The 15,550-nt window shown below is 50.4% G+C and overlaps 2 protein-coding genes across 2 annotated transcripts; one reads left to right on the top strand and one right to left on the bottom strand.

Annotated features, from left to right (window-relative positions):
* Window positions 1-1,963: 1,963 nt before the first annotated feature.
* Window positions 1,964-5,191, bottom strand: LOC127681649 (Friend virus susceptibility protein 1). The gene has a single exon (XM_052178126.1). The coding sequence runs from the start codon at window positions 4,985-4,987 to the stop codon at window positions 3,686-3,688; it is 1,302 nt and encodes a 433-aa protein (XP_052034086.1). The 5' UTR covers window positions 4,988-5,191; the 3' UTR covers window positions 1,964-3,685.
* Window positions 5,192-7,761: 2,570 nt separating this feature from the next.
* Miip (migration and invasion inhibitory protein) lies at window positions 7,762-14,435 on the top strand. The gene is made up of 10 exons (XM_052178124.1): window positions 7,762-7,937; window positions 8,974-9,159; window positions 9,417-9,776; window positions 10,152-10,233; window positions 12,092-12,200; window positions 12,294-12,346; window positions 12,677-12,806; window positions 12,924-13,020; window positions 13,763-13,900; window positions 14,143-14,435. Exons 2-10 carry the CDS (start codon window positions 9,046-9,048, stop codon window positions 14,200-14,202), a joined length of 1,143 nt encoding a protein of 380 aa, XP_052034084.1. The 5' UTR covers window positions 7,762-7,937; window positions 8,974-9,045; the 3' UTR covers window positions 14,203-14,435.
* The last annotated feature ends 1,115 nt before the right edge of the window (window positions 14,436-15,550 follow it).

Below are 15,550 nucleotides of genomic sequence, written 5' to 3'. Positions count from 1 at the left end.
CTCAGAGATTCACCTGCTTTTGCCTCCTGAGTGCTGGGATTAAAGGCGTGGAGCACCACTGCCTGGCTGACTATGTATTTGTTAATGTGTTGACTTAAGTCTGTATGCATCTAGCGAATCCCAGGGCAATACACGACTCTGGAGGAGGCCATTCGAAGATGGGAGCTAGTGCTGGAGGTGCCCGGTGGACGGGAATGTGGGGTGCATGGTCTGGCAGGCCTCGGCGGCACAGCGCCATGGTGAGCATTGGTACCAGGCAGAGCTCTGTAGAGGAACAGAACCAACTAATGTATGCATGAGTTAGAAAAGGGGAATTAATTACCTGGCCGACACAACGGTGCTGGATGATCCATCGGTGGCCATTCATGTGCTAGAGAGGCTGAGAATCTGGTAGCCACCTAATCAAAGAAGGAAGCTCAACAATCCAAACCAGTTCTGACAGGCCCGGAAGCCTCTTTGTAGAGTGGTTGGTAGTAGATCTATCCTGAAAGGCCAAAGACTCTGGAGGTGGCAGGTGGCAGCAGTGGTAGTAGCAACAACCGAGGCACCAGAAGCATCTTTTCCTGGGACTATTTTCCTTACCCTCTTATCCATCCAGGTGGCAGTCTGGAAGGTGCTACCCATGGCGAGGGTGGGGGCCTGGCCTTCCATGTCGGTCCTCTTTGAAAACATCCCCAATGACAGGAGACATCCCACTAGTCTTAGATGTCCCCATATGCAGTCTAGGCAACAACCATTTCCAACCATCACAGGTCCACTACTTATCTATCAACTTGACATCCAACATATCTTTACATCATGCTTAAAGATAAAGCCAATAACTGTTGCAAGCAATTTCCTGGGAAGTCTGTTCACTCCAGATAGGAGAAAGCATCGGACTTGGATGGACCAAAGGAGACATTCCACTCAGATTCAACTTGATGGACCAGTGAGGCTAACTAGGCTTACAGGAACATGACTGATAGGAAGCTATACCACTGATGTCTTCTACCCACTCATATGCCTTCCTGTTCCATGAGGGAATATTAGTAGGCTCAAATCTTGTAAAGGTACCACACAAGGAATCTTCTCCCTCTTCTGCGATGTTCCCTGCGCACTGGATGGGGGTGACAGAGATGAATGGTTCTCTTCCATTTAGGCCTGAGCATTGAGTCACTATGACAGGGTCACTTGAAGTATCAGCGTCTGGATCACTTACCCAGCTTCCTCAGTAACTAACACCTACTGTAAGAAAAAGCCCTGTCGCCAAGGCTGACAGCATCAAGAATCGCACATCATACTACGTAGCAAAACAGCAGCACTTCCCCATTAGGATTGATAACATTCCCAGCCACAGAGCTTTTTTGCTGCTGGCTTACAGTGTTAGATATGGGTCCCTCTCCTGTGGACAGGGCTTAAATCCAATAGAAAAATGGTTGCACAATTAACTGTCATGCCACTGTTGTACAAGCAGGCACAGCTGCCTGTAAAATAATCAATCTTATCCCATCCCTGTCTAGCTTCAAATGAATGCGACTCAAACTAGGATTTATTTATTAAGCTCTGTGAAATTACTGGGGAGTAATTCCTAATCCTCTAACGGTAGTCTGGCGACTACCACGACTGTGCTTCCCAAATACCTGCTGTTTGAAATTTTCTAGGTTATTTCTGCTCCAGTGGAGGTATTTCACCCTGGCACATGTTGAAGGTTATGACAAATGGAGACCCCTTGTTCTGCCTCCTCCTCTGCATTCCTTCCTCTCGCTTCATAGTCCCTGAGGGTCACCTCTCTCTAGTCCCCCCAGGAATTGACTGTCACCGGGTTTATTTATTTTTTTTTTTAAAGATTCATTCATTTATTTATTATAAGTACACTGTAGCTGTCCAGAAGAGGGCGTCAGATCTCATTACAGATGGTTGTGAGCCACCATGTGGTTGCTGGGATTTGAACTCAGGACCAGTGGAAGAGCAGTCCTTGCTCTTGCCCGCTGAGCCATCTCTCCAGCCCCATGTCGCCAGGTTTATTAAACCAATAGTTTTAAACTGGGGAGCAAGGTTTATACAACAAAGGCTGGTATACATGAAGATCCACTCATCCTGGAGCAACCAGATCTTGGGGTACAAGATTTAGCATTTGAATATAAGCAGTCCAAACCCATACATTTCCACGTTTTGTCTACATAAAAGAGTCTTTCTCTTACAGTAATAAACAACATATAGTAGGAACAATTATGAAAACGGTTAGGGAAGAGTTACATTAAAAAAGTCCAGTTTGTTTGTATTTGGCAATCTTTGGATAAGGTATTCTATCATCTATACTATCTTGGTGCTCATTCAGAGTTTTGTATCTAAATCATTTTCTATGATAATATGCATTATTAACCTAAAAACATTTTCTTAGACCTAAAAATCTCTTAAATCCTAAACAACTTAAGCTTAAGTGTAAGACTATAACTATCAAGTCTTCAACCCCATCAGAGACCTCAGAAGGATAAATATTGCCTGACGTATAGGCAAGCAGCTTCCAAGGCTAGAACAGACAGAAACATGGCTGGCTGACAGGTCCCCCAGAATTGTCTTGACAACGTTGGAGCATCCATCTTCTATCTCCCGGCAGTATATCTAACAGGCATATCTGTGAAGCAAGGCATATGAAGGACTTGCTTACCCTGTCTTGGCAGAGTTAGGCAGTCGACTTTGCCTGCATTTAAGTTTGCCCATTTTGGACAGCATCCTGCCTGCAGAGGGAATAAGGCATTTTCTTTGCCCAGTGGCAGCTTGCCACATTAGCATCCACCTCCTAATGGAGATTCTTCAATGCTCATTCTTCCTCTTCCAAGTTGAATGGGGGTGTCCCCAGGAGCTGACACGCCTCAATGTCAAAAAGGCCTTACATTAATAAAGACATGTTTAAATGCCGCCATTTTCTGTGGTCTCTGAGGTTTTTGATGACCATCTATCTATACACAGCATATCCGAACAACCAAATGTTGCTCGTTTCTAGCTTTACATTATCTGTTCGACTTATGATCTACCAGTCCAGTAACTCAAACCCCACCTCTCTCTATTCCCCTCTGTAACGGGCTATCACCAGTTTTCTTTAACCAGTAGTTTTAAACTGGGGAGTAAGGTTTACAACAAAGGCTGAAGTAAGTGAGCATGGGCAACCAGATCTTGGGAAACAGAATTTAGCTTTTGACTATGAGCAGCAGCAGCAGCAGCAGACCAACCCCGTACTGCTGCCTGTAATGCTGAGTCCATACCTGAGTGGAACCAAGGACCACAGTAGCCTGCATAGCACTTTGTAGCACCAAGACTAACAGCCAGCAGGGAGGAGGCTTTCATCCAGCACAGTCCATGCATCATTCCTCTATGTCCTAGGTTCAAGGCACGTGACGTCCTCAGCATTAGGATCTTATAATCTAGTTCCTATTTGCAACCAACCGGTGGCAATAATCCTTTTGGGTTTGTGGGGGCTTCGGGGACCTCCTAGGAAGGCAACCCACCCACCCACCCACACACACACCTCGGGTTCTAGAATCAATGTTGAGAGAAAAGAAAAAGAAAGAGCAAGAAAGTGTCTCTGTCCTCTGTTCCCACTGTGGGGCATCCTTCTGAATTTAAAGCATCTTTAACTGATGCTTTGATAGTCACGGGTAGAGAGAGAGACACAACTGCCACGGGGTCCCCGGGAGTCAAACCATCATTAGTACGCAGGCTTTTTTGGCTTTCCATGTAATTCAACTAAGTCATGCAACTGAGCAGCCGCAGCCCCCACTGTTAGGTCCTGTATACAGAGAAGGCTAAATACAAAGCTTTTCCAGTCCTCTCTGGTTTCCTTGACAAAAGTTATCCTCATAGCCCTAGTGATGGGTACATCTTCCGGGCCCCTCCACTGTGGACAAGTAGCTTTTACACAAAGCCACTCTATCATTCCAAGCTCCCTAAGCCTTTTAATTCCATTAGGAACATAATACCACTCCGGGGCGTCAGGCACCTGCAGCATTCCCGTAGTAGGCCATCTTTGGACCCATACTTCAGCCAACCAGTCAAACAAACTCTTCACACCATTTTCTTCAACAGTGCGGGCTATGACATTAAACTCACTGTCAAGGCTCCAAGGACCTACACTGAGAAATTCAGTCTGATCTAGTATTGTGAGCCTCCCACCATTATCCCACACCCTTAAAATCCATTCCCCGGGAAGTTCACCTGTCTTTTGCCTATTTGCTTGAGCAAGTAAATTGAGTTCATGGCTTGTGTGGTGGGGTTTCTGGACAGCCAGAGACTTGGGTCCGGTGACAGGTCCAGAAGTAATTAAGGATGGTGAAGACTGGTTCTGAGAAACGTCAGCTTCGTCCTGCTGGATGCGTTCTTTAGACAAGGCATAACCACTGTCCTCAGACAAGGGCGGAGAGGCGGCGACAGTGGTCAGCTCTGCTTTCTCAGTCCCATCAGAATCTATGTCCTCCCACACATCTCCATCCCAGGTTACCGGATCCCATTCTTTGCCAATCAGTGCCCTCACCTTCTCCGCAGACACTTTACGAGCAGGCTGACACGTGACCGAGGATTGTAAATCAGCCAATCTCACAATGAGGGCTTGAGTCTGCTTTTCCCCAACTTCCATCCTGTGGCGGTAGGAGAGAAGCGTCTCCTCCAGGACACACTTAGATGCCTTTAGATCATTTATATGCATTCGGAGCTGGAAAATTTCATCTCTGAATTGGTCCCTTTCCTTCGTTACTTTATCCAGAGATGCCAGAAGCAGCTCGCCAACTGCGTCATAGTCCCTAATCTTCCAGAAATGTTCAAAAGTATTGTACACAGAGTCATTGAATTCCTTACCGCTCGAAACGGATGAATCGAGGAGATCAGCCGCATTTATCTTCTGCAGCAGCTCACGCCATGGGCTAACAGCGTTCTCGGCACAATCGGGAGAGTCCTCGGCAAGTTCAGGTTTGAAGAGCCAGGTCGAGAAACCAGCAAGCGCACGGAGGAAATTCATCTTCAGACTTTTGTTTCTCTAGAACCCGGCTGCTGAGTCCTACAAGCCTCGGGTCCAAATTCCCATTTATAAACCACTCCGGGGAATTGCCGGTGTGGGGGTCCACGTTGGAAGGTCAAAGTGGTCGGAGATGATGGCGGCAGCGGCAAGACCAGTTTCCCCTTTCAATTTGTTTTTTCCGCCACTTGGAAGGTGCCGCCCACATTGAGGGTGGGGCTTCCTCCTGTCAGTCATACTGCTCCACACGCCAATCCTCTGCTCACCCGCCCCCAGACAGTGACGCGTTACTGCAGGCAACCCCACACCAGAGCGGGTTTTTTCTCTTCTTTACCTTTCCTCCCTTTTTACGACCCCCTCTGTGTGTGTGTGTGTGTGTGTGTGTAATATCTGTTGTTATTTTCTGTTTTAAGTGTTGGAACACTTAAAAAGTTTTGAGTAGTGGGGTTACCGAGATAGCTCAGCAGGCGAACACTTTTGCCTCCAAGCCTAAATACGTGCGTTTGAGCCCCACAGGGTAGAAAAACCGGTTTGGTTTTATTTTATTTTTTGCTTGTTTGGTTTTGCTTTAAGTCACTGTCTCACTTCGTAAACCTGGCTGGCCTGAAACTGTCTATAATAAATAGTTCAGGCTGGCTTTGAACTCGCAGAGATCCGATCAGTTATTTCTCCGCTGAAATGAACCAATTCAAGCCAGATTAAAATATGTATAGACACATGTTTATTAGGAAGCTTCTCTTGGGCAGGTGAGTTCACTGTCCCCCCCCCCCCCCCCAGGAAGGAGGTCAGGGAAGTCGCCATAGGAAAGGGGGTGGGTGGAGAAGCGCAAAGAGGGGAGAGGAGGAGGAGGAGGAGGAGGAGGAGGAGGGCGGGAGAAACTAAAACGTATGGGTTGTATAGTAAAGAGCCTCTCTTGGGCAGCCAAGCCTCAGAGCTGGAAAGCCGGGAGCGCCAGGAGACCAGGTCTGTTTTGGTATGCTAAAATATGCACCCTTGTCCCAGGGTCTGTAACCAAACAACTGCTCTTTGAATGCTAGGATTAAAAGTGTGTTAGCACACCTGACTTTTTATAGATTTTGGCTATCCTCAAGTTCGCGATCCTCCTGCCTCTCTGCATTCCCGTCCTGTACCACATGAGACCTTTTCAGATGCTGCAAGACCGGGAGGGATAAGATCCTGATGCTTCCGGCTTCCAACCCCGAGGAAGGGGGGCGGGGCATGCTTAAAGAGCTTTGTGTATCCTGTATCTACTGACTCCTTGCCTGCTAACTAGACAAACCGTATTGTGTTGTTTCAGTCCGGGAGGGAACCTCGGTGCATATTTACATATCAAAGCAGCCCTGGCCTCCTGGTTCCACAGCCTCAGTCCCTACCTGGCACACCCTGCCCCCAACGCTGAACTTTGCAGACCAGGGGCTGGGCCTCCTTTCCCCCAGAGGCTCCTCCCTATATAATGCAGACGTTTGGGGGTTCTTTTTCTCTATCTCTCTCCCTTCCCCTCCCTTCCTCCCTCCCTCCTCCCTCTATGATCCAGACATTTTGGTTTCTCCCTCTCCCCTCCCTCCCCTTTCTTCCTAATCCCCTCTTCTCTCTGTACATTGTCCCATTCTCCCCCGTACCCCCACACACGGTGAATTCCCTGGCCTTCTTCCTCGGGGCCAGTGAATTCAATAAACCTGCCTTTAATATATGCTTATCTGGTTTGAGTTGGCTTATTTCACTGGTGGAGGAATAACTTATCAGTTTGTGTTTTTGAGACAGCATTTCACTGCGTAGCCCTGGCTTTCCTGGAGCTCACTACAGGCCTTGAGTTTACAAAGATGCCTGATCCTTGCCTACCGAGTGCTAGGATTAAAAGTGTGCACAACCACACCCATCGAATTGTATTGATTTAAATGCTTGGGCACTCGATTCCTGCTGCGGGAGCTACCCTCCCCCATCCCCAACTGGCAGCTTTGCCTCCAAGACCCAGAAAAGGGCGAGCGGCTAACAGCCAAGGGTATTAAGAACAAGATAAGATGCCCCTGTGAACAGCTAAGGGAAAACATTTCTCAGCCTAGAGCTCTGGGCTCAATTCTCAGCACCATACAAACTGGGCGTGCCGGAACACGTCTGAAATTCCAGCACTAGGGGAGGGAGAGGCTGCAGACTTAGTTCTAGAGGATACTCAGGACACGGCGAGTCTGAGGCCAGCCTGGACTACATTAAATTTTGGCTTGTATCGTACAGGAGCAGATTTTTTTTGGTCTCTATATTGTAAATTTTCCCACTGAGTTCGCTTTCTCTCTCCCCACCCTTTTAAATCTTTGCCTCCCGGTGTCTCCGGCACAAAATAGGAACTTCACGAAGACTTGAAGTGTTCTAGAAAGCTGGGCTAATTCGACACATCTGTAGATCCACACGCCAGCCCCAACCGGGAGGAAGCCTAGTTTGAAGCGAGCCTTTAAAATAAATAAAATAAAAAAGTTTGCCGCAATCTCTAGCCCCACCTACCCACCGCCAGTAGCGGCTTCAGGGATGGAAATTGCGTAACCAGACCACACTGACCAACCGGAAGCTGTCCTCCTCGAACGGAGCCAGTCCGTAAAATTTGAACTGGTAGAATTAGCATTATCAGTTAACCAATCAGCAGTGAGGTCCCGACCCCCGCTCCCTCCCAATTGAAACTGCCGCTTCCGGATGCGAGGAAACAAGCGTAAGGCGTCCTGGCCCCGTCAATTGGCCGATCAGGACGGCGCCGCCCCAGCATTAGCCAATTAGGACATCCACTGGAGGGTCCGCTCCTGCTGGAGGCGGATCCAGGGTTGCTGGGAATCTGGGCTTCCGGGTGGAGAGCGTCCATTCATCCAGGGCAGCCACTGATCTTGAGACCAGGGAGATGTGCCTGCGTCCCGCTAGACCGGTAGAGAAGGGGCAAGCGCCTAGGCCCGGTGTGCACCCTGCCTGAGTGCGCGTGAGTGAGATGCTGGGGTCTTCTCTGCTCGCCCCCTTCCTGCACCGATACCCAAGGCCCCAGGGGCGAGCGGGGTGGCAGGGCTGCGACCAGACAGGGGGTCTGATCCTGCTGGAGGAGTCTGGCCTGGGGTTGTAAGAGAAGTGGGAAATACTTCTTTATACTGCAGACATCTCTTCCAGAAGCAAAAGGAAGTTTCCCTGGGGCTGGAGAGACGGCTCAGCGGTTAAGAGCACTGACTGCTCTTCCGAAGGCCCTGAGTTCAAATCCCAGCAATCACATGGTGACTCACAACCATCTGTAATGAAATCTGACACCCTTTTCTGGTGTCTGAAGACAGCTACAGTATACATATATAATAAATAAACAAAGTCACACCATATTACATTTTTCTTTAAAAAACAAATTTTTATATGCGTGTGGGTATAGGCAAGTGCCTGCCATGACACGTGTATGAAGATAAGACAGTTGGTGGGAGTCAGTTCTCTCTGCTGTGTGTAGGCCTTGGGTCTTGAACTCAGATCCTCGAGCTTGGCAGCAAGCAGCCTTTACTAACTGAGACATCTCACAGGCCCCAGGAATCGGATTCCGCAGGGAAGGCCAGTGGGAGTCTTAAGTCTCTTGGCCGGCAAGGAAGCACAGCTGGCTGGCTCCGGGGTAATGGACATTAGTCAGGTGCTACAGCGTGGGTTTAGCATGGCCTTAGACTGTGTTGCCCCAGTGACAGGGTGTGAGGGCAAGAGGCCCAGAGAGATTAAGTAAACAGGGTGAGGCTGCAGAGTGAAGGGGCGTCCCAGTGATGTTTGGAATCTAGGCCTGTGTGGCAGGGGTCCTCCCTCATTTCTTTCTTTTTGGTTTTTTCGAGACAGGGTTTCTCTGTGTAGTCCTGGCTGTCCTGGAACTCACTCTCTAGACCAGCCTGACCTCGAACTCAGAAATCCTCCTGCCTCTACCTCCTGAGTGCTGGGATCAAAGGCGTGTGCCACCGCGGCCTGGTTCCTCCCTCATTTTTTGTCACTGCTGTCTTGACACCTAGGCTTAGCACCTCCTGTGGGTATACTGCAGCCCGGGGACAGCGACGTTGCTGTGAGAAGCCCACGTGCCCAATATGGCAGAGACTAAAGACCCCGTTCAGCTTCGGCTCCTTAGCCTGGAGCTCCTGAAGCAGCTCTGGGCTGGGCACGAGGCCATGTGTCGGTCAGTGGCCAGAGCAGCCTCCGAGGTAGGTGGCCACCTTGGTAATGCCCGCGTGGTGAGGAAAAGACAACCTATCCCCAGTGACTATGTACAAGCCTCCTGGGTCAACCTTTCCCGATGCACCCATTTCATGGATGGTGCAGACTGAGGCCTTTGGAGGAAGGGACGGGGCTGGGTTACCACGAAGCCACAGCAGGGTAAAGACCTACGGGTCCACAGCAGGTCAGAGAGACAGGGCACTGGCCAGGCTGCTGCCTTGGTAACCTGCAATGTTTCTTACAGTCAAACGTGGTTTGTAGCGGCAACAACTTAGAGATGCCACTGTCCCAAGGGACTTCTTCTGCTTCCTCAGTCGCCCCCAGCTCACAGGACAAAAGACACACGTGGGACCCACTGGGCAGTCATCGAGGTGACACATTTGATGTGGCCTGTTACGGGAAGGTCAGCTCCAGGATGGACTGTCTCCCACCTGCCACCTGCCTACACCAGGAGCCCCAGGAAGGACTACAGCCCCCTTCAGTACCCTTGCCAGCCACCCAAGGCCTGAAGCGGCCGGTGTCTTTGGGAGGACCAAAAGGCCTGGGACCCGACAAGACACAGGTCCCACGGTCCATCCTGTCACGACTAAGCGAGCCATCTAAGGTAACTAAGTAGCTTCTGAAAATCATGGGGAGCCTCAGTTTCCCTTTCTGACAGGTTGCCCCTAGAAAAGTGTCCCTCGTGGGTGTGGGTGTGTGTGGGGTGAGGCTTCTAGAAGGTCCAGTGTGAGGTTATCTTTGCTATTAGTTTTTAGCACTTTGTGAAGAAAGAGGTAAGGCTTATTGTGCAGATAGAAAGGTATGCCTGGACCCCAGGCTTGCCCAAAGCCACACCCAAAGTGGGTCCAAACTGACCTTCCCATTTCTGAGTTCCCCAGCAGAGGCTGGCACCAAGCTGGTGTCATGACACGGCACGGTGTCCCCCCGGAATGGGACCTCTGGGCCAAACCTGCTGATCTACCTTTGTCTGCTTCCGCAGTGCAAAGTGACCTCCCAGGGGTCTGCAATGCCTGAGAGCACCTGGCACCCTAGACCCTCCCTAGGCTATGATTGGATTGCAGGTGAGGGGCGGGGTTATAGGTGGCGGGTGGGGTTCAGGTGAGGGAGGGCTGGGGTTGGACTAACCCTTAGCCTGGACACAAATGAAGGGGAATGAATGAATGAAGTAGTGAATCAAGACTGCCGGCCTAGACTTGAGCATTTGTAGAAGCCAGGCCCCTGGTCGACAACGAGTGGAAGCATCTCAAACTCTTCTGCCCCGCTGGCTCCTCAGGGGCTCCTGTTGCCTCTCTAGCCTCTTCTGTTTTGTTTCCAGAAGTGGAGCATTAAAACACATGCAGCAGAAATCAGGGCACTTTAGCTTTTGACCTTAATTTTAACCGTTCATTTATGTGTGACTTTGCCGGTCCGTATGTCCATTCATCACACATATACCTGGTGGCTGTGGAGGCCACAGGGGGTGGGAGAGGCTGGAATTGGAGTTACAGGGAGATGGGGGGGGCCTTGTGAGCCGCAGGGTGGGTGCTGGGAGCTGAATCCTTGGCAAAGCAGCCAGGGTTCTTTTCCTGTTTGTTTGTATACACTGGGTCTCTGTATATTCCTGGCTGTCCTAGATCTTGATCCGTACACCAGGCTGCCCTAGAACTTAGAGATCCACCTTCTGCCTCTGCCTCCCGAGTGCTGGGACCAAAGGCATGTGCGATCACTCTGGCCCTACCTGAGTCTCTTCTTAGCAACTTTTTTTTTTGAGTGTCCCGAAACTCCCTATGCAGAATAGCCTTCCTTGAAAACACAGAGAACCCCAAGAGTCTGCCTCCCAACTGCTGGGATTATAAGTCTTTCAACCCACTTAAAAAAATTTGGTCACCAAAATATATAAAATAAAAGGGAAATTTTGAAGAGTGTCTTCATCTCACATCCATAACCAAGGCCCTGGTTTCTGCCCCCATCCTCAGTGTAGCCCCTCTTCCTATCTCTGTAAACGTCAGCCTCATGAACCTCGTAAGTCAAGCTCTGCCTGCGGCTGAGCCTTGGCTTTGCCCCCGTTTTACATTTCCCATGCACTGATGGCTGGTATATTCTCTAGAACGTCCTTAGGACCTTTCTAGAATTTACAACTTCTCTCGTGCTGTCCCTGCCCCCCTTCACCTCTCAGCCTCAAAGAGGAATCCTGTTGAAACGTGTCTGACCTTGTCCCTGAATCCTCTCAGACTCTGGGCTCCATCTCTCCGCCCTCACTCTGCACTGTGCCCTGGCCACGGTCTCAGCCTGACTGTTCCCCACACACCGAGCTCCTGACTGTTCGGGGCTTTCACATCTTCACCTACTGGGGTATCCTTTTGAATTATCCCTGTGGTCTAGATCTCTGCTCTGGTCACCATCTCAGACCACTCGTGGAGTGTTCACCCCGTGGCGTGCAGGCACCTGGCTCTGGCCTCCAGCCTCCCAGCATGTGTCCCTGTTCAGTATTGTGTCACAGAACTCCTTGGTGACTGACTCCTTTCACCTCTTTAGAATGTGGCTTCCTCAGAGCGGGAACCTTGTCTAGCCTCTTACTCTTTCTCCAGCTAATAAGTAAGCCAGGTTCCTGCATATTGTCTCTGCACTGGGAAGTGGAGTCAAAAGTGCTGAGTTGGAGGCCAACCTGGGATACATGGGACCTTGTCTCTAAAACAGAAGTAAGCATGGAGACATGGCCCTTAGTCTCAGCACTCGAGAGGCAGACCCAGTTCAGTTACGTAGTTACTGTATCTAAAATAAATGTAAGAAGCGTATGGTCCCGTTAAGGGCTCTGTGGGATGCTGTCTGTGGACAGCTGACTACAGCAAGGCAGGCTGGGACACAAACAGAGCTGGCACTAACAGAGGGTGTAGAGTCTGAGGGGCTTCAACTCACCCACTGCTGCTTTGCCCACCCCAGGGACCCTGGACAATAGCTCTCCGGTCACGAGTGAACCCGAGGCCTTCTTCTCTGTGCTGCAGAGGTTTCGAGAAGATAACAAAGAGGATTGTGTTTGCAACTCTCCCGAGTAAGCAGGGTGTGTGTGTGTGCGTGGATTGGGACCTGTCCAGTGTGGTTGGGGGACTCCATCGCTCATCCTATCTTCTCTCCCCATCTCCAGAGCTGTGTTCCCAGACCTGCATGAGAGCAATGGTGTGGAGAAGGACCACGAGTGTGAGTGTACACTTCCACCAGGTCACTCTGAGCTTCAGTCTCACGGAGGGCAGCCTGGTGTCTAAGCATTGTGGGATGCGTCCTGGCCTAGGGCTTTGACGGGCTTTGGTTCTGCCCTTTATAACCCACCTCTCTCCAGAAGCTGTCCCCGGGAGGACATTTCTCCCCGAACGTACATGTGGAACCAAGACTTTGGAGGACAGATGCTGGGGACAAAAGGGGCTCCTCAGTGGGTGGCGTGGCTTGTGTGACTAGGGACAGGACAGGCCTCGGCTCTGGAAACAAATCCCCCTGCTTAGAGGGAACTGTGGCGTGTCGTGGGCCTCACAGGTGTGTACTGTTACCGGATCAACCGCCGGCTGTTTCCTGAGCCTGTGGATCCGGGTGCCCCTTGCCTTGTGTGTGGGACACCCCGGGATGAGAAGGGCCCTGAAACTCTGGTGGAGCCAGTGCAAGTCAGGTGACTGTCCCTAACTTTGGGATTCCTGAGGGGGGTGGGGTCCCCGTGGACAGTTGCAACTACGTAAGGTGCAGAAGGTGACCCTTGCTGATTTGGGTGCTGTGCCCTCTTACGCAGGGTGAGCATCCCTCTCTCCATCATGGGCCCTCCGCACCGGTATCGAATTCATAGAAGGAAGAGCTTTGATGCATCCGACACTCTAGCTCTGCCTCGGGTAAGCTCCCTGCCCTTAGAGGCAGCTGGGGCCAGGGTCCCGACCTAGCCTTAGGAAGAGAGCTTGCTCCTTGGGTATTGAATGCTAGTAGGTTTTAGCTGGTGAAGTTCTCAGTCCCTGGGCAGCTGTGGTATATATCCCCTACGTGGCATCTAAGATGGGGATCTACATGGGACCCAGTCACTGAGCCCTTGGGTGCCACATGCGTAGCGGCCGTTCCCCAGAGCCCCACAGTCACTGTCTTACCTCATCCCAACACAAGCCACGGAAGCAGAGGAGGGCTGGTGGCAGAGATGGCTTTGAACCCAGACCTTTATGTTTCCATTATGCATCTCATATCCTAGTCAGGATGGGAGTCATGGGGTGTACTGCTTAAGTCTGATGGAGGACAAAGCAGCTGCAATTGGGAGAAGAGAGGAGGAGAAAGACCCTTTGGCTCAACTCTAAAGAGGGAATAAAGGGACCATCCTCAGCATTGGGGTCTTGTGGGTGGCTTAGTGAAGTCATGGAACTTAGGTGTTCAAGGCCAAGTCCAGCGTGGAAAGAATTCCAGTAATATCCCCATCTTCTCCTCCATCTTGGGAGGGTTGCAGATGCCAGGTCAACATGGACTGAGTTGGGGGGACCGAGAATGAACCAGTGGGTCGATACCGCTTTCGCCCCAGGGAGGGGATTGTGGCTGTTCAGGGGGCTTTGCCATCGTTTGTGTATGACAGGTACCTTTAACATTGGCTTTCCACAGCACTGTCTGCTGGGCTGGGACATCCTACCTCCAAAATCAGAGAAAGCCTCTGTCCCCAAGAGCCTGGACCTCTGGTCTTCCATGTCCTATGGAACAGCGCATTGCCAACATCTCTCCGACACAAGCCTATCCTGTCAGGTAGGGTCTAAGGTGTGACCCAACCTGTGGTGGGAAAGTGTCCGGGTGGGACACATCCTATCAGGATGGGGAGAGCCCAGGCTCTGACATGGTGTCCCTGCACCTTTGATGGTCCTTGCCACCTACTCCAGTCTAGCCAGGAAGGAGTCCCTCAGTCCTATCCCCGAGGAACCTCACAATATCTAAGTAACTATTCATCTGTCCCCTAGTAGCTCCCCAAGACCTCACTATTCTCCTTCCAGGCCTTGCCAACACGGGTCCCAACGCCTATGTGGTCAGAGCCTCAGGTTGCCCGGCTCTGAGCCTCCCACTAGAAGCCCTGTGGACTGACTACCCAGAAGGCGACAGAATTCTACCAGTGCCATCAATCTCCCCTGAGGAGAAGCACCTGAGATCTGGAAGTGGCCAAGATGGAGGTGGCTGAGCTGTCTCTCCTTGGTTGTCCCTTCTGTCTCCTGAGATATTGAAAGTGGGAATTCCAGAACAGGGGGGAGAGAGTGCTATGAGTAGTGTGCTAATAAAACTCAGGGCCCTACTTCCTGTTTCCATGTAAGCCTCTCTTTTCTGCTGGTCCTCTTGAGGTCCAGGAGTCATGGTCTTGTCTGCGCTTCTTTGCCTAAGGAGACACTGGCTACCTGGGAGCCACTTGGGAAGCCTGGCTTTTTTGTGTCTTCTCTCCAGTATGGTCTCACAAAACCCAAGATGGCCTGGAACTCACCATGTAGCCAAGGGTGTCCTTAAACTTCTGATCCTTCCGCCTCTGTCTCTTCAGTAAGGAATATGGCTGTGTGCCACTGGGCCCTGCTCAGGATGCTAGCTTTTCCCATCGCTCTCTGATCAAGATAGATGGCTACCTACCAGACAGATGGGGGTTTGTGTCACCGAAGCAGGCTAGACCAAGCTCAGTATTAAAATATCTCAGGACTGTTGAGCTGGTTCAGTGGACTAGCATCCTTCCAATGTCAGTTTGGTGACCTGAATTCAAAAGCCAGGTGCATACCAAGTGTACTTAATCCTATGTGGAGGTGAAAGACAGAAATAGAGGAATCCCAAAGCTATGGGCAAGATAACCAGGCATTCAAATTGGAAGAACAACAAAGAAACACAACTCTGCAAGGTGTAAGGTATGGACCTACACCCAATGAGGTCTTCAGGATTTCATATGCATGCCATGGCATGTGTGCAATATATCCACACAAATACAGTGTCTTACCATGGTACTCACTGAAAAATGTGTCTTATGTTGAATGTGCTCTCTCCTTGATCTCAGTGGAAGGATTCTCTTGAGGTCCCAGGTATCTTCATGCTCCTTTCTGGGCCCAGTTCTAGAAACTGGTTGACCCACTATCAAAATGAAGGATATAGTGGGAAGCTGACAGGTAAGAATCTCATGAGAAACATATTTGACAGGTGTTTCTCCCATACCTTGTGTGCTCTATGTTGCAGAATATTCAATTTGTGTTTTGACATGTGACAGGTGGCTAGGCAGTTGAGAGTGCACATACTACTCGTGGTGGTTTGAATGAACATATTGTCTGTGGTCCCTGTGAAGGCATCACCTTGGAGGAATAAAGCCCCTGGATGTGAGCTTCTGGAGTTAAAAGACTCCCTCTTCTGAGTGCATTTACTCTGTATCCTTTTTGTGGATCT

Source organism: Apodemus sylvaticus, chromosome 3 (assembly GCF_947179515.1).
Source record: "Apodemus sylvaticus chromosome 3, mApoSyl1.1, whole genome shotgun sequence".
Taxonomy (NCBI): Eukaryota; Metazoa; Chordata; class Mammalia; order Rodentia; family Muridae; genus Apodemus; species Apodemus sylvaticus.
The sequence above is the reverse complement of the archived record's forward strand: the minus strand, read 5'-3'. Positions and strand labels throughout refer to the sequence as shown.